This window comes from Megascapheus bottae, unplaced genomic scaffold (assembly GCF_031878675.1).
Source record: "Megascapheus bottae isolate mThoBot1 unplaced genomic scaffold, mThoBot2.hap1 HAP1_SCAFFOLD_76, whole genome shotgun sequence".
NCBI lineage: Eukaryota > Metazoa > Chordata > Mammalia > Rodentia > Geomyidae > Megascapheus > Megascapheus bottae.
In genome coordinates, this window is record NW_028327824.1 from 443,645 (window position 1) to 469,911 (window position 26,267).

General features: G+C 39.5%; 1 protein-coding gene, 1 long non-coding RNA gene and 1 pseudogene across 2 annotated transcripts in view; 2 read left to right on the forward strand and 1 right to left on the reverse strand.

The window, feature by feature from the left end:
- The first annotated feature begins 899 nt into the window (after nucleotides 1-899).
- Nucleotides 900-26,267, forward strand: part of LOC150039124 (uncharacterized) — a 226,264-nt gene continuing 200,896 nt past the window's right edge. Inside the window, exons 1-5 of the mRNA XM_090328015.1 lie at nucleotides 900-1,094; nucleotides 2,368-2,500; nucleotides 4,941-5,078; nucleotides 7,972-8,045; nucleotides 8,393-8,507. Coding sequence (XP_090184141.1) covers nucleotides 2,465-2,500; nucleotides 4,941-5,078; nucleotides 7,972-8,045; nucleotides 8,393-8,507 — 363 coding nt within the window. The 5' untranslated portion in view covers nucleotides 900-1,094; nucleotides 2,368-2,464. The remainder of the gene's footprint in view (nucleotides 1,095-2,367; nucleotides 2,501-4,940; nucleotides 5,079-7,971; nucleotides 8,046-8,392; nucleotides 8,508-26,267) is intronic.
- LOC150039125 (mitochondrial carrier homolog 2 pseudogene) lies at nucleotides 11,832-13,483 on the forward strand (annotated as a pseudogene).
- Nucleotides 20,040-26,267, reverse strand: part of LOC150039126 (uncharacterized) — a 46,140-nt gene continuing 39,912 nt past the window's right edge. Inside the window, exon 4 of the long non-coding RNA XR_016534522.1 lies at nucleotides 20,040-20,235. This is a non-coding gene — a long non-coding RNA (uncharacterized LOC150039126). The remainder of the gene's footprint in view (nucleotides 20,236-26,267) is intronic.

Here is a 26,267-nt window from a genome sequence, read left to right on the forward strand (position 1 = left end):
TTGAAGCAAGGCCTTTCTGATGTCCTCTGTTCTATAAAGACATCAGTTCCTGGCAGTGTGTGAACAATAGGTAATTTTCTGTCATCTCTTCATGTGTTTTATTCCTCAATGCCAGGCCCCTTTCTGAACACACGTGATCCACTGCTCTGCTACATATGCAAGGGGGTCCTGTGTAGCTCTCCTGAATTCCCCTTGTTCCTCTCTGAACTCTCCAGTGCGCTGTCACATGACACTCATCCTCCTCGCTTCCATCAGCCTGATTTCCTCACCACTGCATCTTGGGAACCTGGAGTATGCACCACCTAGCTCTCTTCTTTCTGTGCCTTGGTCTGTACCCCTCTCACAGAAGGGCCTGGGCACTGGGAATATTTTCTTCACTGTCTCTCAAGGACACCCCTCTGCAATAGTTTAGCAGTGCATTCACTGACTCCATTCTCTCAAATATGTTGTCTTCAAAGTGCTTTAGTGTGGTTTGCTTGAATATTTTTGGATTGGCTTCAGGCAGAAGCATAGCTCAACACAGTTTACTCCATCTTAGGTAGAAACAGACTGCCATGAAGCATCAATAACTATTGTAGATTGGATAAATATCAGCTCATAGTCTCTCTTCCTGTCTCCTTTTTAGTGTTTAATTATCAGGGTAGCTATTTTCTTCTGGAAAGTACTCCTGTGCCTAATAAATTCCTAGAACAAGGAGAAAATGCATCTAGTTAATCGACAGTGGTCATTTTTCTGCCTTTCCACTGCCCTAGGCTCTAAGCTAACCCAGAACAGGGATGTAACCTGCAGAGCTTTATACAGTGGTTTCATATGGGGTAGAGTGTCCAGAGTGAGAATGAGAGATTATGGGTACATCTGGTCCTTTATGTGCCCAAAGAATTTTTTCTGTTTTCTTTCAGGTCAGCTATTTCAGACCCAGGATGCAATTCACTCATATAAAATATCTTCACAACTTAAAAAAGACAGCGTAAAATACATATAAGAATATGTTTGGAAAATGTATTGAAATGCCAGGAAAAGGAGCGAGCAGAAAGCAAAGTATTATCACAGTTACAGTGTGAAGAAGGACAGGAAAGAGAATTTTGTCATTGGAGGTGTGTATCTAGTTGTGTGGAAACATTTGAGCTCCATTTAAATACATACAGAAAAGAACTTTTGCTGTGACTGACTTCCCTCTCACTTTCTTCAGGGTTTTGTTTTGTGGTGCTTGATATTTTTTGATGAGTTATTTACCATTGATACATGAAGTAATTAAAGGAATATTTTTATTGCCAGTCCTGGGGCTTGAATTCAGAGCCTGGACACTGTCCTTGGGCTTTTTCCTCAAGGCTACCCTCTACCTCTCAAGCGACAGTACCACTTCTGGCTTTTCTATGTATATGGCACCGAGGAATCAAACCCGGTGTTCATGCATGCTAGGCAAGCACTCTACCACTAGGCCAAACTCCCTGCTCCAGGAATATTTCCTGAACCTCACTTTTAATGATGTAAACAAGGTAGAACAGACATCTTAGTATATTACAAAAACCTTTTTTTTTCCAGTCCTGTAGCTTGAATTCGGCCTGGACATTGTCACTGAACTTTCTCAAGGCTAGCACTCAGCACCACTTCCAATATTTTTTCTGTGCATTTGGAACTGTGAAATCAAACCCAAGATTTCTTCCATGCTAGGCCACTTCCATACTCTACCTCTAGGCCACACTCCCAGCCTGCAAACTCTTTTTGAACCCTAATTTTTTAAATTAAAATTGATGCTGATGAAGAATATTCTTCATATAAGTAATTTTATATATTTCTAATTATTTCCTTTCAATAAATGTTATGCGTAGCAAATATGTCTACCTATGTAAAATATGAGTAGATAAAGACTTTGATCAATATTTCAAAAATACTCATAGAATGTTTCTATTCTTTCACAATTCCTTACAATAAACAATTGTCATTTCTACTCAGTAAAATGTTTTTAAAAATTATATATTTATTTTTCTACAGCTGGTTCTGGGGATTAAATCCAGTGCTTCAACTGTGTTAGATTCTTCTGTTTCTCTGAGGCTGACAGGAGCAGTCACTTATTCTCACTCAACAACAATGAAAGAAAAAGTTGATTAGAAAGTAGTTCTTTGGGGTGGGCGGGAGTGTGACTTAGTGGTAGAATACTTGTCTAGCATGCAGGAAGCCCTAGGCTTGATTCCTCAGTGCCATATGTATAGAAAAACCAGAAGTGGTGCTGTCGCTTGAGAGGTAAGAGGGCTAGCCTTGAGGAAAGGATCATAAAAGTTTTATTATGGTAACATGTGAAGAGATATCGGCCAATGAGCTTTACATTTTCTAACAAAAGAAATTTTACAACTGTATTCATGTCTTAAGACTAGATGACAAGAAGACAAATGCACATTGCTCATCTGAACAAAACAAGGAAAGACAAGATAATAAAGAAGGCAATCAGCAACCTTGTGCATGTGATATGGAATTAGAGACTTTACGAAATGCCTTGATTCAGGTAAATAAATCTGCTACAGACATCCAATTGCTATGTTTATTTCATTTATTTCATTGCCAATATTATTTTTTGTATCCCTTTGATTTAGTATATTCAGCAGGCACCTGCACAAGGAACTGCATAATTAGGCAATTTCATCACTGCAAAACCATCAGAAGGATGCACTTCCACACACTTAACACACCTGCTTCATCAGTAGACTTGCTATCCTGCGGGTCCACCTTTGTATGCCTGGCCTGTGTTTGACCAAAGCTCTGTATGTGATTTGTTATTGTTTCACTTAGGCAGGACACAGTGTATCTCCTTCTAGAAATAATGATATTTAAAACAAATAATTGGGACTAATTCTTAACATCTAACATATGTTTAGTATATATTATCCCTTCCTTCTTTACTTCGTTCTTTTTTTCTTTCTTTCCTTTTTCATCCTCTGCTCCCCTCTCCTTACTTTCCCTCCTTTCTTCTTTCTTCTTCTTCCCTTCCTTTTCCCTTCTTCTTCTTCCTTTTTTTTTTTGCTAATCCTGGGCTTGAGCTCAGGGACTGAGCACTGTCCTTGGGTTTTCTTAAAGCTAGCACTCTACCACTTGAGCTATAGCACTACTTCTGGCTTTCTTCTATGTATGTGGTACCGAGGAATCGAACCTAGGTCTTTGTGGATGCTAGGCAACCACTCTACCACTAGGCCAAACTCCTGGCCCCTCCCCTCTTTTTTTGAGCAACTGAAATTGAATTTAGAGTTCGAATTTGTTGGACAAGTACTCTACTGCTTCAGTCACCTTACCAATCCTTTCTTTTGTTTTTTGTGTGATTGTCCTGAGGCTTGAACTCAAAGCCTATTCACTGTCCCTGATCTTTTTGCTCAAATCTAGCACTTTATCACTGAGCTACAGCTCCATCTCTGGTGAGGTGTGTGTGTGTGTGTGTGTGTGTGTGTGTGTGTGTGTGTGTGTGTGTGTGTGTGTGTGTGTAATTGGAGAGAAATATCTCACAGACTTCTATGCTATGGCTGGCTTTGAACTATAATCTTCAGGTCTCATCTACATGAATTGCTAAGATTGCAGGCACGATCCACCAGTGCCTAGCTGCCAGTCCTTTTTGTGATTTAGTTGCTTTTCTCTTGGTATCCATTTTGCACAGAGATGGCCACAGACTATGGTCCTTCTTATCCTTGCCTATCATGTACTGGGATCTCGAGTACATTCCAACATGCCTGGCTTGCTGGGTGATAAGGGAGACTCATCACATTCCCTCCTACACCTCCTTCCAAAGTCTACTTCTTACATACCTAGTGTGAGCTCCTGTGGCAGACTCTCGTTTTCTATGTTCTTTCTTTCTTTTTTATTTTATTATCAGGGTGATGTATAGAGAGGTTTTGGTTAGATTTGTAAGGTAGTGAGTACATTACCTCTTGAACATTTTCCCTCTTCCCATGTTTTTCTCCCACTTCCCATACCTCCACCACATCCCAAGTTGTAAAGTTCATTTGCAACGTATTTTCTTGTGAATATTCCTTTTACACTGCTTCATCCTTTGGCCTTTGTCTCGCATCTTGCTTTTCCCCTTTCCTTCCCTGATTCAAATAAATAAATAAATATATGTATAATACATCAGGTACCAAAGTCAGATACAGCAACAACAGGTGATAAACAATAAAGGAAAAAAGAAAAAAATAGAACAATAAAAATAAAAAAGCAGAGTAAAGAAATAGCTTCACATAATACATTAAAGGCATCAACCACAAGGACATATCTCTTTTTTCCATATCCTGGAGTTCATTTCACTTAGACTTATATTTCCCTCCTTCAGTGTATATATTCTAAAGGAAGGAGTAGAAGGCATATTGATTTTAATCACTGGAATAAATATTAATATAGGTATTTTAATGTTAAAGCTTTGAAAGTATAATTACACTAGTCAAATATTTTGTAAGGTGATTATGTTTCACAGTAGAATCTCATCTCTGATCGTATTAAAGAATTATTTTTGATTGTCAACATTTTGTCATAGGAGAAATTAAAAGTCTATGTAAAGTATATTGGATAAAGGACCTTAAATTGTCAGATGCGCAGGTTAATACTTGTCATTTCTGTTAGTCAGGAGGCAGAGATGAATAAATCACAGCCTGGTAAAAATCAGGAAGCCCCAATCCCAGGAAATAACTGGGGCCTGGTGAAGCTTTCCTTTAATGTAAGCAACACAGGAAATATCAGTAGGAATATTATGGCCCCAGCCGTGCTCCCCCCCCAAAAAAACCCAAAATAGCTTAAAAGTAGAGATGTGGCTCAAATGGTTGAGCAATTACCTAGCAATCAAGAGGCTTTGAATTTGAGCACATTACAAGCAACAAAATGGTGAATTAAAATAAGCATTGTTTCAAATTTAAGATCTGCTCCTCCCAGTTATAGTATGACACCAAAAAATTAAGAAAATGTATTTCTAGCTTTCAGAAGAACAAAAAGAAATCAAGAGGGAACTTTCCAAACTAGCAAAAGACAGAAGACTAGAAACTGAAATCTCATCAAATTGTCTTTGCCTGCCCAAGGAGATACAAATGGAGCAACAAAAACTGAATTCTGAGGTATGCCCTTTAGTCATTTCCAAATATTGTATGATTGTGCAGATGGACACATTTTAAGAACCAGCTCTGTGTGTTATGGAATTGCATGTGTGTATGTAATTGTTGGTCTCATCACATGAGGTATAGTGCAACAATGACAGGATGACATTCCCAGTGGCCTCAGCCAAACGAGGTTTTTGTGGGGAAGGGGGAGGGGAGAGCCATCCAGGGTTCCCTTGCCCAGCAAGTCACAGGCTATGTTCAAAATACCGCTATTGCCAAAATCCAAAGACAGCCAGGCACAAGTGGCTCATGGCTGAAATCTTAGCTACTCAGAAGACTGAGATTTGAGGATCGTAGTTTAACGTCAGCCTGACAGAAAAGTCCCCATTAGACTCATCTCTAATTAATGACTCAAAACTAGAAATGGAGTTGTGGCTCAAAGTGTAGAGTGCCAACCTTGAGCAAAAGAGTTCAGAGACAGTGCTCAGGCCCCAAGTTCAAAGCTCAAAAAAAAATCCAAAGAGAAAAGAGAAATTTGTAAATATTTTCCAAGAAGAAAAGGGGTATTTTATCTTTTGTATCAAAACTCTTGAAATCAACCACTTATATTCTAAGTTTTGATGTGTGGATGTGGACATTAATTTCTTCCTTCACTTGTAGATAAGAGAACAGGGAGCTGGGATGAAACCCTACTGTAAAAGTCATTTCCTTCCTTTGAGAAGAGCCAGCCTCTACCTCACATAACCTCCTATTTCAGTCAGAGAGCTTTTGGGAACAGAGATGTGTCACAACAAACCCTCAAGCTGAGTCCCTTCCACAAAACCTCATTCTCATCCCCGACTCCATATTCATTTGGTTCAGTATTTCAAGATAACTTGTAAAGAAATGATTTATGAATTTCCCCTGAATTGCAAATATATCGCATTAATTTTTCTCTCATTTTACACCTAGAATAAAAGGCCTGAAATGTTAAGCATACATAAAATCTATAAGTAGTTGATAAAATATCTACATTATGCTATTGGATTTCTTTTTAAAAGAATATGTATGTTAGCTGGGCTCGGTGGCTCACATCTGTAATCCTACTCAGGAAGCTGAGATCTGAGGATCGCAGTTTAAACTCAGCCTGGGAACTAAAGACCATGAGACTATTATCTCCAATTAACCACCAGAAAACCGGATATAGCACTGTGGTTCAAGGGATAGGGCAGTAGTCTTGAGCTGAAGAGCTCAGGGACAGAGCCCAGGTCCAGAGGTAGAAGAGTAGCCTTGAGCCAAAGAGCTCAGGGACAACACCCAGGCCTAGAGTTCAAGTCCCACAACTGACAAAAAAACATACTTTTACTGAACAGTTGTCATTATTAAGGAATTGTTACTAATGGAATTATTTATTCTCAAAAAATTGACATACCAAGGTTTTTAAGCAATAACTCTTAAGCAATTATATATCAAAACCACATAAGGTAGTATAGAGTACCTATACTGTAACTGTACTAAGGTAGCTTTTTAAATAAATGTGCATGGTTTTCTCACAGTGGTAAATAGAGAGCTTGTTTCCTTTACTAGATATTACCATATCATCTCACCTACAGAAAGAACTGCCAAAAAAAAGAAGTACTGCCTCTCTATTTTCTGCTAGGTCCCATTTTACTTTGCACCTCTGCATCTGAGTGCTTGCTAAAGTTGCCCGTCATGAGCCCTGTCTTAGAATGAATTGCTTTGAGGGGAATCTTGACTTTAGAGTAGAGTTCAGCATTTCAGGTGCATGGCTTTCCCCTGCCTCTGATTGTCAGCTCCATTACTTGCCATCCAATGGAGAAGTGCCATTGTGCTTTCTGCTGCATGATCATGACCCCCTGAATAGCACTGAGAACAAGACATCTATCTCTTGCTTCCTATGCCTAAAACTACTGCTGCCTATGGCACCTGTAGATACTTGCTTTAGCCATGGGGATTGATTCTGAAACCTTGTGCTCTCCACTTTCTGTCACTGTTACTGCTGTGAAGAAGGATTGGTCTCCTGAAGACTTCTCCCACCCACATGCCACTTCCTAAAGGATGGCATGTTATCAGAATATAAAATGTGATCATATGCAAATGCAGACAGTTCTCTGTGCTACTGGCCCTTTCTGGATGTTTCCTAGCTTAACATTTCCACAGCCAGTGAATTCTATACTGTTCTGATTTTCATGGCACCAATGGAGAATTGAAGACACAGGCATTACCTTGCATGATAACACATACTAATTAGCTGAGGAGGGTGGTTCAGAGGCAGGCACTGTGCAAATTATGAACATGCTACCACTCACACTCTGAGATGCAGAGCCCATTTATTACAGAATAACAGGCTATTCCATCCCAAGCGTAGCCTAGTTGTGCATATTTGTATATGTGAAAGTTTCATATTCTATACAATGTGTTAGTGCTTTAAATTCCAAATAAAAATGTTTTCCACAAACACTTCCCCATTTTGCCAATTAGAATGTCTGATAAAAAAAAACAAAGCTTAAAAATAATGTTTGAGCAAGAAGTAAAAGGAGAATCTCTTCAGGAGGAGGACTGGGATCATGTAGAGAGTAACAGGAGAAGCTACTAGGAGACATGATTAACATAAAATATGTGCAAAGAAACCCATTGTTCTAATACACACCAAAACATTTTTAGACTACAAAAGTTCTAGAACAGGGTCATAATTATGTCTGTACAAGGCTAGCCAGTATAATTGTAGGCTCTGTGGACCATGTGAATTCCTTGAAACTGCCTTAGCGAAGTACACAGTATGAGCCCTAAAGTGGACCAGAACAGCATGGGGATGAAGGGGTCTCACAATGCTTGAAACATGCCAGCACAAAAACAGCTGGTGTACAAAAGTGCACCAGAATGTTGCTAAAATGTTTCTCATCTCTTTTAGTCGCAAGAAGGAAAGGAGGAAGGATGCACAGAAGCTGTACCAAAGGCAAAGGAAATGGAAGATGAAATGCAAAAGTATAAATTGAAGCAGCATAAATTACATACATCTGTGTGAAGCTAAGGAACCTGCATTCTGAGTTCCTAAAATGCATATCCAGGGGTTTGGGAAGTAGTTCAGTGGTTGGCTAAATGGGGGCTTTTATAGGATCCACAACAGAACAAGAAGAGAAACATGATATGTGTATAACATCTCAAGTTAATCCTAATTTTGCACATTTTATATGAAACAAAAGTATGATTACTAAAATCTTTTGAGGCATTTCAGAGTTTCTATAATCATTTATTTAGAACCTTGTTTAAAATTATATGAAACATTTAAAACTGGATATGTGGAAATAATTATTTTAAAACCTGCCTTGTAGGCTTGTACTTCAAAATTTTCTATTGAAAGCTACCATAGAAAAGAAAACAAAGAAAATTGAAAGACTTCAACAAAAGCTGAAAAGACAAAGGGCAAAACTGGCAAGCTCTCCTTTGGTGAGTCTCTTCCCAAAGTCTACCACACTAAAGAGGAAGACTTCTTTTTCCATTGTCAGAGTAAGGAATGTTTAAGTCAATTTGACAAAGGTTATTGATGGCCGTATTTCTTTTCTCATTGGTTGTGGGGCTTGAACTCTGGGCCTGGCCACCGTCCATATCCAGCTCAAAGCTACAGCTCTACCCTTTGAGCCATAGTGCCAATTCCGTTTTTTTACTGGTTAATTGGAGATCAGAGTCTCACAGGACTTTTGTGCCAGGGCTGGCTCTGAACCTTGTTCCTAAGATCTCAGCCTCCTGAGTAGCTAGGATAAGAGGCATGAGCCACTGGTGCAGTATTTCTTGTATTCACATTGGTGCTTCTTCCTCTTTACAGCTGTTGTGTTGACTTGATGGCACTTGAATTCAAAAAAGTTGATGAAGTTTGTAATAAGATGCCAAGGAAACTAGATCATTGTAAATGAAACGTTTATGCTCACTTAATTTTATCAATGGTTAAATTTTGCCATCTAGAAATTGGTGTAATATCAGTATCAGAGAGTATTTTTAAATTAAAAAAAATAAATTTATTGTAAAGATGATGTACAGCTGAGTTACAGTTACATAAATCAGGTGATGAATACATTTGTTTTTGAACAGTGTTACTCTCTCCTTCATTTTCTCACAAGTTGTTCCCTCCAGATCTCCTGACCCCCCCCCGTAGTTTAGTACATTTACAACATACATTTTTTGATATTACAAGAAATTTAAGTAAAAAACAAACTTGTACTACAGTCCTGAGTTTGTCTTTATAATCTAATGTTTCAGTGATGTTTTGCAGAGGAATCATTTGTAATCTGAATTCTTCATGAAGAATGCATGGTATGTCGCTAGGGAACACTTTTCCCTCTAGAATGTTTTTCTCTCTGGCATCTGAAAAGAAAACCTAGCAGAGCATGATGCTACATACCTACATGAACTCAGCCCATGGGAGCCAAAGTGAGGGCAGCTTCTGTAGGTGGCTGTGGGTGCATAGGGAATTAACATTTCCCTATCGCAAAACAAACTGGGCATGCTCATAATCATGTTAATAATCTCATGTCTAAAATCTCAGCTACTTAGCATTGTTTAAGCATTGTTGCTTAAAAAGTATTCCCAGGTTTTATTCTTTGTTGTTGTTTTTGTTTCCTTTTTTTGTCTGTTGATTTATCTGTCTTTATGGGGGTAAAGGAGAACATAAAGATGGGGAACAAAGAGTGAACAAATGTAGCAGTGGTACTCAGTAGATTGTATGTTGAAAATGAGTTGTACAACTTGTGGGTGGGAACGGGAAAGAGTGACATTGTCCAAGAAGAAATGTACTCATTACCTGACTTATGTAATGCCAAGCATTCTGTACTTCCCCTTTCTAATAACAATTAAAACTGAATATTAAAAACTAAAACATGAAGAAACTATTTCACTTGGTTCATCAGACTTTTCAGGTCTTTCTTAAACAGCTAATCTTAGTAGAAATATTTGAATCATTCCAGATGCCGATGTATGGAGAGAACTGAAAGCTACATAAGAATTTAGCAGGAGAAAGTGTCTCCCGTCACCCATGCTTGCTCCTGTAATGATCAAGAACACAAGATGGCATGGGGAGGACTCGATGCGAGTAGTGAGGTAGTTGTCTCCAGGAACTGATTCTGGATATAGTAGCTGTTTGCATGCAGTTCCATTATACACGTAGACATTTGTGATGACTGATCTCTCAGAAGGCTGAAGAAACACTAAAACATATGAATTAGTACCATTTAAGTGGCATACTTTGATACACAGGACAGGAAAATACACTGATAAAAGGTCCTCCAAACAAGGCACTGATGGCTCACTCCTGTAATCCTAGCTACTTGATCAAGGTTCAAAGCCAGCCCTGGCACAAAAGTCTGTGAGATTTTTATCTCCAACTAACCACTAGAAAGCTGGAAGTGCGCCATAGCCTTGAGCCGAAGAGCTCAGGGACACCGCCCAAGCCCAGAGTTCACGTCCCGTGACCAACAAAAAAAGAAAGAAGGAAAAAAGAATAAAAAAGTGTCCTCCATGAAAGAGACTGCCAGGTTACATCAGATACATCAGGTTCTTAGAGAAGTGTATTAAGGAATTGAAAGTTATAAAACGTGTAGTTCTACTAGTCATGTTCAAAAATAATAAGGGATTTGTTTTTGGTAATTCCCAAAGATATGAAGTAGACATGTGGCCTAGGTTTATTAGCCACTTTGATCTCTTCTAAGATTCAAAAGTTCAATCTGAGATCTATCCAGCTGTATCCCTAACTCCTCCAGAGGTGCTCATGTCAGAGCCCATTAGCCAGGGATTCTGGATGAATTTATTTCACAGGCACTGGGTTAACATGGAAAAACCAATCAAGAATAGGCTCTAGATATCCAACCCTGCAAATAATGCGGTTGAATATATGTCTGAAAGAAGCTTTAGAACAAGACCATGGCAAAAATAGGTCTCTAGAAAACTGCTCACCAAACAGAATAGGTGCAAGTCCTAGAAAAAAGTCAGGGATTGTGGGTGAAAGCCAGACAAAGAATGATATTCAGCATCTTCAGGAAGTTTGTCCTCCTACCCATGAGACCAGAAAATCACTGCTCACAGCAACGTGAGTTAGAATGAACAAGCAACATGTGACACCATCTACAGAAGGGACCTCGGCATGTAAAGGATTTTGTAGGTCTGTCTACAAGTACAATGGCAGGAACAAATACCATAGAAGTATAAATGATCTCCTTAAATAGGTAAGGGCTGGAAATGTATATGAGGGAAATGAGTTTAGCCTTGAAAGGCTATGGAAACCAGAAGGGGTGGGACCAAATGTCAGAGATTGCAGCAAGTTCAATAGGAGTGGCCAGACGCACAAGGGAAAGGTGTGGCCACTGTTTGTAAGTGGAAGTGATGAGCAAAGCCAGACGATTCCTCTGCTGGGGATGGCTTTCCACGCATGCTCCTCAGAACTCAGCCTCCTGATTGTCTGGGCTTACAGAAGTGAGCCATTGAAATCATTGTTACAGTAGCTGTTTTCATGAAGTTCTGGGCTTTGCATGGCGAATGCTGTAATGCTTAAATATGTATTTTAATTTGATTTAGAGCCAAGGGCATGTTCAAAAGGGTTCAGAAAATTTAATAGAAAATCAGATTGAATGCAGGCTTAAAATGTTGGAATCTCAAGTTTCTCAACTAAAACAAGGACAAGAGATGCACAAAATAGAGATTCAACATTCCAAGGAGTTCTGTGTAGAGAGAATAACCCATAGAGAGACTCAACAATATGAACTCAGCAAGTAAGTAATAAACTGAGAATGACAGAACATAATCCAAGGTCAGTGACTGTGTCTCTAGAGAAATGGTTGATGAGATTAGTAGGCTATGAGACATAAGTACTATGACTTTGGAATATAATTGTTAGTAAATTAACTTGTAAAATGTTACTCAAAAATGGGTACTATTATTTTCTTTATATGGATTTTCCCACTTAACTCTCTTATATGATGAATTTATTCTCTTAAATTATCTGCTACATATTCAATGTTAGTAATTAAGAAAGATATGTTGTTGTAAAATTCCTTTGCAGATTTGATATAAATAGAAATGCTGAATACAACTGTTTTTTTTTTTTTTGCAAGATTCTACCCTAATTATTTCTCATGGGAATGTAGCAGAAAAATACTATTAACTCCAAGGTGACAGACACTAGGGTTAGTCTTCTAAACTAAGACTGGAATTGGTCAGTTCAGTGGCTGCATTTTTGTGTGTGGCCACTTGAGGGAGGCTGGAGATAAAATGCCTTTAGTGTGGCTCATCTGGGTGGGATATGTGCCTCTTCTTCCAACAATAGGACAAAATATTTTTGGGCAGCAAGTACGTCAGCTTCCTGGTCTCTTTTATTATGCTCAGCACATTGCAAGCATCGACGGGAAGCATGGCTTGTTCACAGGCTTAACTCCAAGACTGTGTTCAGGAGCCCTTGGAACTGTGGTCCGTAGACACAGGAACTGGAAGTTTCCATAGAGAAGCCTTATGTTCCTTTGACCAAGTTATCAAAGAGACAACTCGAGAGATGATGGCTCATTGTGCTGCTACCCTCATTACACATCCCCTCCACGTGATCACTCTGAGATGTATGATACAATTCATTGGCAGAGAATCCAAATACTGTGGACTTTGTGACTCCATAATAACTATCTTTCGGGAAGAGGGCTTGCTGGGATTCTTTTCGGGTCTCATTCCTCACTGCCTAGGTGACATCATTTCTCTGTGGTTCTGTAACTCCCTGGCCTACCTCTTGAACACCTATGCACTGGACAGTGGGGTTTCTACCATGAATGAAATGAAAAGTGATTCCCAAGCTGTCACAGCATACTTTGCCGTATGTTCACCTATCCCTTTATGCTTGTATCTAATCTTATGGCTGTCAACAACTGCAGGCTTGCTGGTGGATCCCCTCCTTACTCCTCACTGTATACTTCCTGGATAGATTGCTGGTACATGCTGCAAAAACAGGGAAATATGAGCCAAGGAAATAGCTTGTTTTTCTGGAAGGTCTCCTGTGGGAACTCTTATTATTATGACCTGAGAATGTTAATTTGAAGATGTGAGTCAGGGACAGTGACATTTCTATAGTCCCAGATGCACAGAATTATGGGAGAGAATGTTGATTTCTATACAGTGTGGCATGCTTTTTAAATAATCATTTAATCTTGGGAAAATGGAAAAAATGCCTTTGGTGTTTCTCTACTGCACTGAAAGGAGAAATGAAGAAGGGGTTAAAATATTTCCTTGTTCAGTGTGAAAGCAAGTGGAAGACAGAAGGGGCAAGTCCTGTCAGGCCTCATTGAAGATAGATAAAAGGAAGAAACTGCTCAAGAGCTTTTAAAATGATTTCTGATCCTGCATTCAGCTCTTATTTGTCCCAGAGGTTGTGACTGAATTATAATTCAGTGACAAATGCTTGTTTCCGCTCATAGTATATAGATAGATGATGATACTGAATGTTTTCTAGTTCTTGGGAATATTATCTAGAACCTTTTAAGTTGATTTGCTAAAAGGAAATTGTTCCTTAGGCGTTCTTTATTGACTAACGAAATGCTGGTATTTGTCCTTGGCAAACTTCACAGGACTGTGGACAGCATGAAGGAGGCCATTGAAGGAATTTCCTTGGTGATTGCCCACACTCAGTCTCTTGCCCATACTCCTGTCACAAGGCCTAGCAGCGAGGGCTATTCTACAGAAAAACTTCCACATGATGCAGAATTGAAGGGAAGTTTCCCTCCTCGAGAAAACCATGTGACTTCTTCCTCAAATGCATACATTTCAGTTGAGAGCTTGGACCAGTACCTGAGCAGGGTCAGTTGCATTTCAATATGTTCCACTGGCTTGCAGTATTTGAATGATTGTTCTTCAGTTTTTGAAATCCTCACTTGATTGACTGCTTTGTGTTCAGTTAATATTGCTACCATTCAGTGTTCATAATAGAATTGGAGATCTGGGCATTTTTTAAAACTTCAAGCTCTCATGCTGAATTTCTACAGTTATTTTGTTGTTGTTGTTGTTGTTGTTGTTGGTATGTCTTTGTTGTTTACAGTGGTGCTTCCAATATCCTCCATACCTGTGCTCTCCACTCTCAGAATAATTTCAACAGTTGTTCTGGTTTCATTCATAGTTATCAAATAGTATACTTAAGAGCATTTCATACATGTCCCATACCTTCTTCTCTCATGTCCTCACTCCCCACTGCTGTCCCTTCCCCCAAAAGTTCCTCTTGTACATTCCTATTATTCATCTTTAAAGTCTAGATTTACAAGATAGAGAGAACCAGTGACATTTGATTCTCTCAGTCTGGTACATTTGGCTTAACATGATAAACTCTACTTCTATTTTCCTGCAAATGATATTATTTCATTCTTTATAGCTGAATGATTTTCTGTTTTGGCCACATATTGTATTTATGCATGTGCTCCTTGATGAACAGATACCTGTTTTGCTTCTGTGTTTTAACTCTGTTGAAGAGTACTAATATAAGCACAAAGGTACAGTGAGAAAAGATATGTTTTGTGTAACTTGCCTCCATAAGGATATGGAAATTGGCATTTTAACTTTCTGTGGAAGCTGCGTCTGAATTGGTTTGGAAATGAACACTGCTGTCTAGACACATCACTGACCATGCTTACTACCTGCGTGATTTCACCTCACAGAACCTGATTGTCCTGCACCATCTCAAGCTTACCATCCACTCTTGAACTCATATGCTTACAATGTCAGCAGAGAATTTTATAGACCTGTAAACTTAAAAACTGAACTTTGTTTCATGGACAAAATTGTGTCATTTGTTGACATACATTTTTTGTTGTCAGTTGTGGGACTTGATATCTAGGCCTGGGCGTAGTCCCTGAGCTCTTTAGCTCAAGGCTACTGCCATATCCCTGAGTCACAGTGCTACTTCCAGTTTTCTGGTGGTTAATTGGAAATGAACAACTCACAAACTTTAGTGCCCAGGTGGCTTTGAACTGCAATCCTCAGATCTCAGCCTCCTGAGTAAGTAGGATTGCAGGAGTGAGCTATGGCACCCAGCTACAAAATTTCATAATTACAATGTTCTTGACAAGAACAAGTTTTCCTAAATAACATTTATTATTCTCATTCTTTTGGAAGTGATGATGTATTTCCATTGAATTTTAAGGAAATAAGTGAATTTTACTATACTCTATTTCCAACTTCCTGTGCCACACTTGTGAGCTCTATTCTTTGTCTTTAAATTCTCAGTCATACCATCACTAGAATGCCTGATGGATAAGTGAGTAGTAATAAATAACTTCTATGTTAGGGATGGCGAGCTTAAATTATCAATTTGTTTCTCCTATTCAGATTCTGTGCTTACTGTCCTCCTCTCATCTATAGGTGTCATGTAACCATTTCATCCCACCTTACGATACAGACCCGGTAAGTCCCCGTGTGTGCACCCCTGGAAATGTGCAAACTGTGACACATGCCAGTCACTGCTGAGTGTGTGAGAGTACATTGATGACAGTTTTGCTATTTATCCACTGTTTGAATATTTCTAGACCAAGATTAAAAATTACAGAAGCAAAATATTTATTGGAACACATAGACAAATATGTCATGTGACCCAGCTGTTTAGCCATTTACATCAGTGAGCCTTGGCTCAGAGCTCTGATGGGATACTCTAGATGTTTGAACACACAGAGAAGTCACACAGGTCTGGGTTAAAAATTAAATTCAGCCACATCTTCCTGTTCAGCTCCTGCCCAAATAGGCTTATGGAAGGAAAAAAATGAAAGATGCCCAAACATGTTTTAATATATAATTCATGATATCCTAGCTGGATAGTGTTTATTTTGTTTTGTTTCAGAGTTTTTCATCTAAAAAAAAAACGAGGCTCCAGGTATTCATGATACACAGTCATTTACTGGACTCATCTGGCACAAATGAGGAGCACACAAAAGCTTTCTACTTCCCCATTGTTAGGCTTAGCACAAATGTGGAACATTCTCCTTAGCACTTAGCAGAAAGATTAGAGAATTATTTTTCAAGAAAATGATGATTGAGTATGAAAAATGAATACATTGACCCAAGCAAGATGTAGGGGAAAATAATTTACATAGTTGGAGGCAAGTAGGTTTTTGCTGATTTTTAATGGTATACAAATCATAGAATGTTTCCATAGAATCTAACGGATATCATGTATGCATGATTATGCTGTGTGGAATTTGACTTTTGACTTTGAGTCTTTGATATTCTTTTATTGTTGGGATAATGTATAGAAGGGTTACAGTTACATTCATCAGTTAGTAGGTGCATTACTTCTCACACATTGATACCCCTTCTTGTGTTTTTGTTTCCATTTCCCTCTCCCCACCCCCTCCCAATCATCTTGTTTTCCCTCTTCCCTTTCCTATTTCAAATAAACAAATAAACATATATATAATATACCACACACCGAAGTCAGATACAGTAACAATATAAGATTAACCAAAGGGCAAAAAGAAAAGAGAAATAGTACATTAAGAACAACAGTCACACAAGATAAAGCTCTTGTTTCCATATCCTAGAGATCCTTTCATTTAGTCTCATCCTATATGACTTTAGGTACCTAGGTTTTACACTATTGTAATCATCTGCTAGGAGAGTCCTAGATGTGTACTAATTATTACAAATGAGGGAAACCATTGAGCCTATAGATTCCTTTGGGCCTGGATTACTTCACTTAATGTGATTGAGTCTTTGATTTTCTTATTCTTTGAAATATCAGATTTCACGAGTCCTGATCTAGGAAGAGTTCAATACTCTTTTAGAATCTCTCTCTCTCTCTCTCTCTCTCTCTCTCTCTCTCTCTCTCTCTCTCTCTCTCTCTGTGTGTGTGTGTGTGTGTATGTGTGTGTGTGTCTATCTCACACACTCATACACACAGATACACACACACGCACACACAAATGGGTTTAAAGTTCAGAGTTAATTCATCTGTTTTAAATATTTTAAACTACAGTCCTCCTTTGTTCCTGGAAACAAGAAGAATGCCCAAGAGAAGTAAAAGATTGCTGTGATGCCAGAAATCTTTAAGAAAAAAGCAAAGGAATATCACAGAGCCTCATGTAAAATGTGACAAAAAGAAACTGTTTGCCCAAAGGATGCTGTGAAAGGCAAAGAAGAAGGTGTTCATGAGTACACAGGAATGTCCCAAACTGAGATCTGAATGCCTGGTACAGCACAAGAACCTGGCCAACTTCTAGATACCTGGGCAAAACCAAATTGGCCTTTCACATCAGAATCAGAAATTTCAATGTAGTGAGCCTAGAGTTCCTAAAGGTTTTACAATATGTCTGTTTTGATAGATTCCAATAACACTTTCATTACGCTCAATAAAGCTTCCATTATCATGCTGGTTACACAACAAAAGACTTTTAATTTCTACTTCTTGTTATTGCTGCTCTCACTCCTCAGTAGAAAGATGGTCAGAGGTGGTAGATAAGTTTGGGAATAGGTGGAGAAAAGTGAGATAAGATAATGTTGGGTTATTAATAGAAGAGAGGAACATTGTTTTTGTTGGTGGTGGTGGTTGGTGGGGCTTGAACTCTGGGCCTGGCCATGGTTCCTGAGCTCTTTTCTCTCAAGGATAGTTCTCTGCTTTGAGCCACAGCACCACTTCCAGTTTTTCCCAAGCCCTAAGTTTAAGCACTGGGACTGGCAAAAAAAAAAGTTGGGACTGGCACTATCATTTTTTCCTCTGGAAGCACAGATGATAGTTTAAGTCTATAGTTTTCAAGAATACAATTCTAATTAATCCCAAATAACTACAAAACCAAACAACAACTAAAACTTCAAGCCTATCAAGTTCAGTTAAGTTTTGGGGGGCTTTGGGGGGCTTATTTATTTTTTGGTTGGTCATGGGGCTTGAACTCTGGGCTTGGACCTGGTTTTGTCCCTGAGCTCTTCAGCTCAAGGCTAGCTCTCTACCACAATGCCACTTCCAGTTTTCTGATGGGTTTAATAGGAAGTAAGAATCTCATGGACTTTCCTGCCTGGGCTAGCTTTGAACCTTGATCCTTAGATCTCAGCCTCCTGAGTAGCTATGATTACAGGTGTGAACCGCCAGCATCCAACAAATTCAGTTTAGTTTATCTTGACTTTTCAGATTTATCTCCTACTCTTTTGAGGAAAGAGTATGGTGAGCAGTTATGATGGGACAGTTGGGTAGATGGACTCAACAGCTCTTGTTCTCTAGTGTGTGGGGGAACTCTGGTTACCAATAATTATACATATCAATACAGATAATAGAAAAAATTGGGGGTTTGTACTGATGGGTATGCTATTTATACAGTAGGCCACAACTATTTACAGCTATGTACCAAATAAAACACTTAACATTGTTGTAAATTGGTGAGTCTATTGGATAAATCCCAGAGTTTGATGATCGTAGCCCAGTGACCACTGATTTCTCAACTGTAGTTGAGGTTGGAGGTGGTGGGAGTCTAGGTTTGTGTCATTTCTGCTTTTAGGAAGCAGCCCTTTGCTGTTTTGAACTGTGATCTTCAGATCACATCCTTCTGAGAAGCCAGAATTACAGGCTTGAGCCACCAGTCCCCAGAATACTGTTTTTGATGCAAACCCCAGAGCCTAGAGTTAAACAGACCTAGCTGTGATCATAGCTCAAATCTCCCTGGAAGGCCCAACCTTCTATCTCCCTGATGCTTTCTCTCTGGTGATCTCAGCCAGACACTGTGTAGAGTGCATCCCTGTTTCTATCCTGTGAAGAACAAGACAACAACTTCAGCCTCTGGGAACACACAGGCTCCTTTTTTGAGGCTTCTTCAGTTCTTCTTGTATCCCCATGAGTCAAAACAGAGGAGTGCCATGTACAGAGAAACTTGAAGGTCTTTTATTGAAGACAGTGGGCCTAGAGCTGGCTACTTCCAAAAAGATTCTCTCAACCAGGAAGGGAAGTTGAGCTGGGTTTTGAAAGTCAGCAAAGCTTAATTGGCAGCGAGGCTAACTTCTGACCAATTAAGCAGACAACTGGGGCAATGAGGAACCAGCAAGAGGTGTGCTTTAACTCCAGGTGGCCAGAGGCCAGGACTGGGTTAGATAGTTCATCCCCCCTTAGTGGTAACTAATGGAAGCATTGGTTTAGTTTGAAGTCATTCTCAGTTGTTAGGTAAGGTGGTAAAATGGCTGAGGAGGTACCCTGGGGTAAAATTTGTCCTGGGGAGTCACAGCTGCTCTTGCCACACAGTTTCCATTCTGTACCACAGCTCCTGTCCCTGTAGAGGCTGACATCCACACATGGCCATGTGGTTCTTGCAGGCCAGGGTGAGTCAGCTGGCTAAGGTCTAGCAGGGCTGGACTGTCATGAATGGGAGCCTCTGGGTTGTCATCAGGAAGAAGAGGGGCTGGGTTTAGACATCACCTGGGTGCAAACTGGAGCTGAGGCTGGTACTACATGTATAATCATGAATCACCTAAGTCTCTATGGTATGAGGGGTGATCGGTGTCAGCTTTTTTTTTTTTTTGGCTGATCCTAGGGCTTAAAATTTGGGCCTGGGTGCTGTTCCTTAACTTCTTTTGCTCAAGGTGAGCACTCTACCACTTGAGCCATAGTACCGCTTCTGGATTTTTGAGTAGTTTACTGGAGTGAGAGTCTCATGGAGTTTCCTTCCCAGGTTGGCTTTGAACTGCAATCATCAGATCTCAGCCTCCTGAGGAGCTAGGATGAGAGGTGTGAGCTACCAGTGCCCAGCTAAGACACATTTCAGGTATAATCACTGCATATTTCTAATATGGATTGGTTTACCCAAGAAAGTAAAGAATAAACTACAGCGCAGCTCCATTAACCTAAGAGTTAAATTTTAATATCAAAGATGTAGCCAGCAATGAGCATGCAGGTAACCATCAAAGACATTGTAAAGATAAGTCCCAAACTGCTCCTCTCAGTGAAGTCCTTTGTTGAGTCATAGCACAAAAGACTACTGGGACCTAACCTAAGAGTGTGCTCTCTAATTTAGGATGGAAATCCCTTCTGTAGTGGTCATGAGGCCTGTAGTCTTCTCATCTAGTTGGTTTTCCATTTCATTGACTGCATCTCCATCATAATTCCTCCAGACAACTGTTCACAATGCTTGTATCTGGAACCCAAGAGGCACTGCAGCTTTCCACCTGAAATACACCAGCTTGTGTCTGTAAAGAAATTTAGCTGTGGAAGGCCAAATAACGGTTAAAAGAACATCAAATCCAGAACCTCATTGGAAACAGAGTCCACTGAAAATACACTAGCTATAGTTTCATTATATTATTTTCCTCATTTTCAACAATTTTCTGTTACCAATCATCTTATGTCTGCATCTTTTGTTTTTTTTTTTTGTCAGTTGTGGGGCTTGAATTCAGGGCCGAGGTGCTGTGCCTCTTTGTGTTTGAGGATAGTACTCTGCCACTTGAGCTACAGTGCCACTTCCCCTTTTTGAGTGATTAATTGGAGATCAGTATTTCATGGGTATTTTTTCTGTCCAAACTGGCTTTGAACCATGATCCTCAGATCTCAACTTCTTGAGTAGCGAGGATTACAGGTGTGAGCCACTTGCATGGCAGATATGAGGGCAATGATAGAAAATAAAATTTTGCCATTCTCCCCCAAACTACTCCAAAATAGGAAAATTATTTTTATTCATGATTGATAGTACTGCACGTGAAGTTCACTGGGTGAATATAGTGGGAAGGAAATGCCAAAAGTAACCACAGATTGTTTCCATTTATGTGATTCCAGACATGTCAGAATAGAAAATACTTCTTCCAAAAGCAAAAGAGCAGAGCAACATAGGATAAGAGGAGAGGAAATAGAGATGATGGGAGCCAAGAGAACATTCTAGTAATTAATGCTACATTTCAGAGACATTTTTACATGAAATGAATATCTAAAAGCACTACCATCAATAAGCACATTTCAGTTTTCTTTATTTATCCTGTTTCATATGAATATTGTACTTTTTATACAAAAAAGAAACTAAAGTCATATCATAGTAATGAATTGGGTATATGGTAGTTTAGGATAATATTTTACAGTTTACTGATCATAAGCTGAATCTATATAATAGTGATATTTCTGATTCCTGACTCCATTTTGAAACCCACTAAAGTGCAAGAGTATCACTCTTTTTATTTGCCTCAAATTTTCTTCCTTTTTTTTTTGCCTTTTTTGGGGGGGCTTGAGTTGAGGGCCTGGGCACTGTCCTTGAACTTTCTCAAGGGTAGAGCTCTACCACTTGAGCCTCAGCACCACTTTCAGCTTTTTTCTATGTATGTGGTACCGAGGAATCGAACCCAGGTTTTTGTGCATGCTAGGCAAGCACTCAACCACTATGCCAAACTCCCGGCCCAAATTTTCTTCCTTTTAAGTAGAAAAGAATCAAGTCTCAAAAACTTTGAAATTCAATTGTGTTACAGTACTTGCTCCAACAGATGTGTGAGGATATTTGTGAAAGGCAGTTGAACCTCAAATTATAACACATTCAGAAGCTTGTTTCCAAAATGAAGGGTTGCTGCAGTGGTAGCAAGTAATATTAGCAATCTCAAGTCATTTTGTCTGAAGCCAAATCTAAGGAAGACAGAATTGTAAGGAAAAACAGTTCATGGGACTCTTTTCTTCAATACATTATCGTCTTTCTCTACATATAACATGTCAAATTCACCATCATGAACTTTCTGAAATTGACCCATGTTTTAAAAAAATGGTTTAAAAATCACACCTTTCATCCTTTTTCTTTAGTTAAAGTTTTGAACTGAAATGTTATGTGTGACAAGTAGCTGGCCCAAGTGATATAAACAAGTAAATCATATTAAACTTCTTTGTCAATATAAAGAGCTACATCATTCTATCATACTTGCCTTGAATTTAGGCATGAGAAAAACTTATCATAGCAATTCAAAAGGAGCGGATCAAAGAAAAGGAAAACTGTAGAAGAAGCAAAGACTTGATGAAAGCAATATTTGTAAAACACTCAGATCTGATAGTCAAGTATTAAAAATGCTCTAAAGGAGATAATGAACAAGGTCTACTATAACAGTCAGAAAATAAGACAATCTCACAAAAAAGAAATGGCATTGATAGGCTCTCTGCTGTTAAATGTAAAGACTAATGATCCAGTCCACAATTCCTTTTGGATTCTCAAAGGGGTTCATTTGAACATTATAAATCTCTTACTCTATTTTTCTCTTGGTTCTTTTCAGGGAATAATTAGTTAGAGGTAGCGGAGAGGGAGAGACAGAGAGAGAGAAAGAGAGAGGAAGAGAGGGAGAGAGAGAGGGAGAAAGAGAAGGAGAAAGAGAGGGAGATAGAGAAGTTTCCAGTATCCTTCAAGGGCATAAAGTAACTCAGCTTGCAGAGAAACACAATGGTTATGACCAATGTGAGAAAGCCTACCCTTCCTCTACTTACCTTAAAAGCCCAGGAAAGAATTCACACTGGAGAGAAATCCTAGGAATGTAAACAATATGAAAAAACATTCCACTTTTCCAGGGTCCTTTAATGAACTTACACTGGAGAGAAGCTCTATGGATGTAAGCAATGTGGGAAAACCTTCATTCTTCCCCATTTCCTTAAAAGACAGGAAAGAATGTATACCAGAGAGAAACTCTGTAGATATATGCAATGTGGAAAAACATTCTCTTTGTCTTGTTAACTTGAGGCACAATAAAGTAGTAACACTAGAGAGAAACCCTTCAATGTGAGTGATGTGGGAAAACATTATTTCTGGTTATCTTTGAAGACATGAAAAATCTCACACTGGAGAGAAATCCTAAGGATGTAAGCAGTGTGGAATAATATTTATTCATCCCTGCTACCTTCAAAAACATGAGAGAACTCAGACAAAAAACCCTATATGTGTAAGCAGAGTGGGATTTTCTTTACACAACTCTCTCACCATTAGAGACATGAAAGAATTCACACTAAAGAGAAAAACCTATTTGCATAAACATTGTGTGAATAGTGTCTCTCGTCTAAGTGCCTTGCGAATCAAACTATACATGATGGTGAGAAACCATGTGGACATAAACAATATGGGGAAGAATTCACTCCTTGTCATTCCCTGTAAATCCTCCTCTTGTTTTTTTTTTTGTTTATTTGGGTTTTTTGTCATGAGGCAGAGCAGGAACCAGAGCACTGAACAGTGACCCTGCAGGTCAACCAGCTGCCCTTTGCCTCCTGTCAGGCCCTCTTCTGTGATGATGTATTAGGCAGTAATCCTTTCAGGGAGGAAATTTCATTTATTTGGTTATTTTTAAGTTTTATTTGTTATTGTTATTATAAAGGTGATATACACAAGGTTACAGCTACGAAAGTCAGATAATGAATGCATTTATTTTTCTTTTCAAACTTTTACTAGTCAGGGGGCTTGGGCACTGTCTTTGTGCTCTTTTGCTCAAACATTTTACCACTTTGAGCCACAGCACCATTTCTGGTTTTCCGGTCGTTCGTTGGAGATGAGTCTCATGGACTTTACTAATTGGGCTGGCTTTGAACTGTGATCCTCAATTTCTGCCTCCCGAGTACAAGGATGACCGGCATTCGCCACTAGTGCCCAGCTGTCACAGGTTCACTTCTTTTTAGACAGTGTCAGTCTGCCCTTTCTCTCTCCATTTATTGTTTGTGCTCATATTTGTATTTGAAATCAGCCTTTGGCATTGTCCCTTAGTTTTTGTTATCAAGGATAGTGCTTTACTCCTTGTGTCACAGCTCCACTTCTGGGTTTTGGATATTTTGGTCTTATGGTCTTTTCTTTCTGGCTGTCCTCAGATATCAGCATTCTAAGTAGCTAGGATTACTGACACTTGGCACTCTAGAGCACAAATCTTATGTCAGAAGCATGGATGAGCATGGAGGAATCTTTCTCCTCTGGGTCTTGGTGTACCAACACAGGAAGGTTGGCTCATAGGTGGTGATCACCTGATGCCAGGGCACCAGAATGTGATTACCTGTAATGCAGAAGGGCCTACGGGGCCATATCTGGGAACACTTTGGCTGCCACACCTAAGGTAGGTGCTTCTTACATGAAGATGGAGGCCCCGGATGGTGTTCAGCACACTACAGTGCCCATGACAACCACACAGAGAACGATCCCATCCCAGTGTCCACAGTGTTTCCTATAAAGGGGGTGCAGGAACAGAAGCCCATAGACCAATCAGGAGCTGGGTCAGACCCTTCAGAAAGGCACAGAGACCAGGAAGCTTAATAGGAAGCAACGCTGTTAATCCCTGCCACCTGAATTGTTACTTCTTTTCTCTGTGCCTCAGTTTCCAAATGTGCAATATGGATATCCCAGTTCCCGGTTTGAAGTCTTTAGAAGGACGACTAGGTGAAGTAGTCTGTTAAAAATTCAAACATCCAGTTCCCAGTGCCTGAAATCTGAGCTAGTTTAGGGCTTGAGATTTGAGGATTGTGTTTTAAAGCCAGTCTTGACCAAAAAAAAAAAAAAAAAAAAAGGAAGCTCAGGGACAGAGTTCAAGCCTTAGGACACACACGCACACACACACACACACACACACACGAAAACAAGAGTTTGAGAGGGGAGTGCTGCAGCTCTGGATAATTTACAGGAAGCGACTCAACTTGTCTCCTCTCTTCCAGATGACAGCCAGTGGTTGGCAGAATCTAGTTCTCCCATTCTATGCTGAGCCCTCAGTGAGGAAGCCCTAGACCTTAGCTGACTGGCCAGAGGCCCTGGCATTGGGGCTGTGCTGTCCCTGCCCCCTTCCTCTGGGCTCCGCCCCCACACTCTCGGGCATGCCCACTCTGCATAGGGGACAGTGGGTGACAAGGCCTTGGGTTCCTTGACTGGAAACCTCCTTGCTCTGCTCTCTGGGTAGTGGATGCACTTGGGAGCTTCAGGAGGATGCAGCACCTTTCTGCCATGCTGCTCACTTGAGTGCCCGGTAGGATCAGGCCAAGTCTAGTTCCTCAGGGCCCCTCAAGGCCCACAGCCTTCCATGTCCCACAGGAGGCTCAGAACCCGGCATGGGCCCCCTGGGCTTCTCACAGAGCCCACATGACAGACCTGAGCCACAGCATCCAGCTTTTTATTGAGCTGAAACTTGTGATATTTTGCTGTGATGTCCTTGGACTACCATACTCACTTCTCAGCTTCCTGTGTAGCTGGGATTATAGATGTAAGTCACTGCACCTGTGTTAACCATTCTTCTCTAAGTCTTTCTGCACATACATTTTTTCATTTTCTTCAAATTAACATTTTATATGGACGTTTCATGTTTTTGTGTTCTTCTTTGGATCTATACTCAAAATGTGATTATGATTTGTGCTTCTGATATGCCTCACATGATAAAAGTTTAAATCCAAATCAGCCTTACAGAGCAGTAGGAATTAAGAATCCTATTTTGTTTTTAACCCTTAGCTTCTTACCAAATGAAAATAATTCTAAAGGCTCCAACTTCATAATTTCATATTAATATCATTAATGCCCAAGATAAGGGTGTAAATATACCATGTAGTGTCCAAGTGTTACCTTCAGTGTATAGATTGAGGGAGATAAGAGTCTGACATAACCTAACTTCTTGTGTCTGAAGGAGATAATTGAAAGGGTGTCTAATATTGCAAAACAAACAGAATCTTTCATTTTAATGAGTGAAATCAAAAAAATACAATCAAGTGTTTATAGACTGATGTAAATACAGCTTAGCATAGATTTACATTGGATATTCTGCTGTGAGTATACACAGATAAAAGACCCTGTAGAGACTATAACCAAGTTGAAGGAAACCATTAATCCACATATCCTATAGGAACATAGGAATTGGTAATTTATGCCATGTTAAAATTCTGTTATTTATAAAATTATGTATAAAATTGTGTTACATTGTATATTTGCTATGTATAGACACTGAATCAATTTCTCCTTCTGAAAATTTACCGCTGGAGAAACAGTTAATCAGTGAACAAACAGGATGCATATTTACATTGTAGTGTTGTATCAGCAAAGAATTGTCTCCAGAACCCCTTCAATGTAGGAATTGAGAAGGATTTTTCTTGGTGGCTGAAAGGAATACCAGTAGGAGGAAACATTCATATTGAGATTATGGCTCCTCCAGAGAAAGAATACTAACAGACATGCCTCCAGGGACGCAGAGCAGAGAGTGCCTAGGTTCATCATTTTATCCTTCCAATCAGGGAATGAGCAGGAGGCAGCTAGAAAGATACCCATTTCCTTGGCATCTATGTTG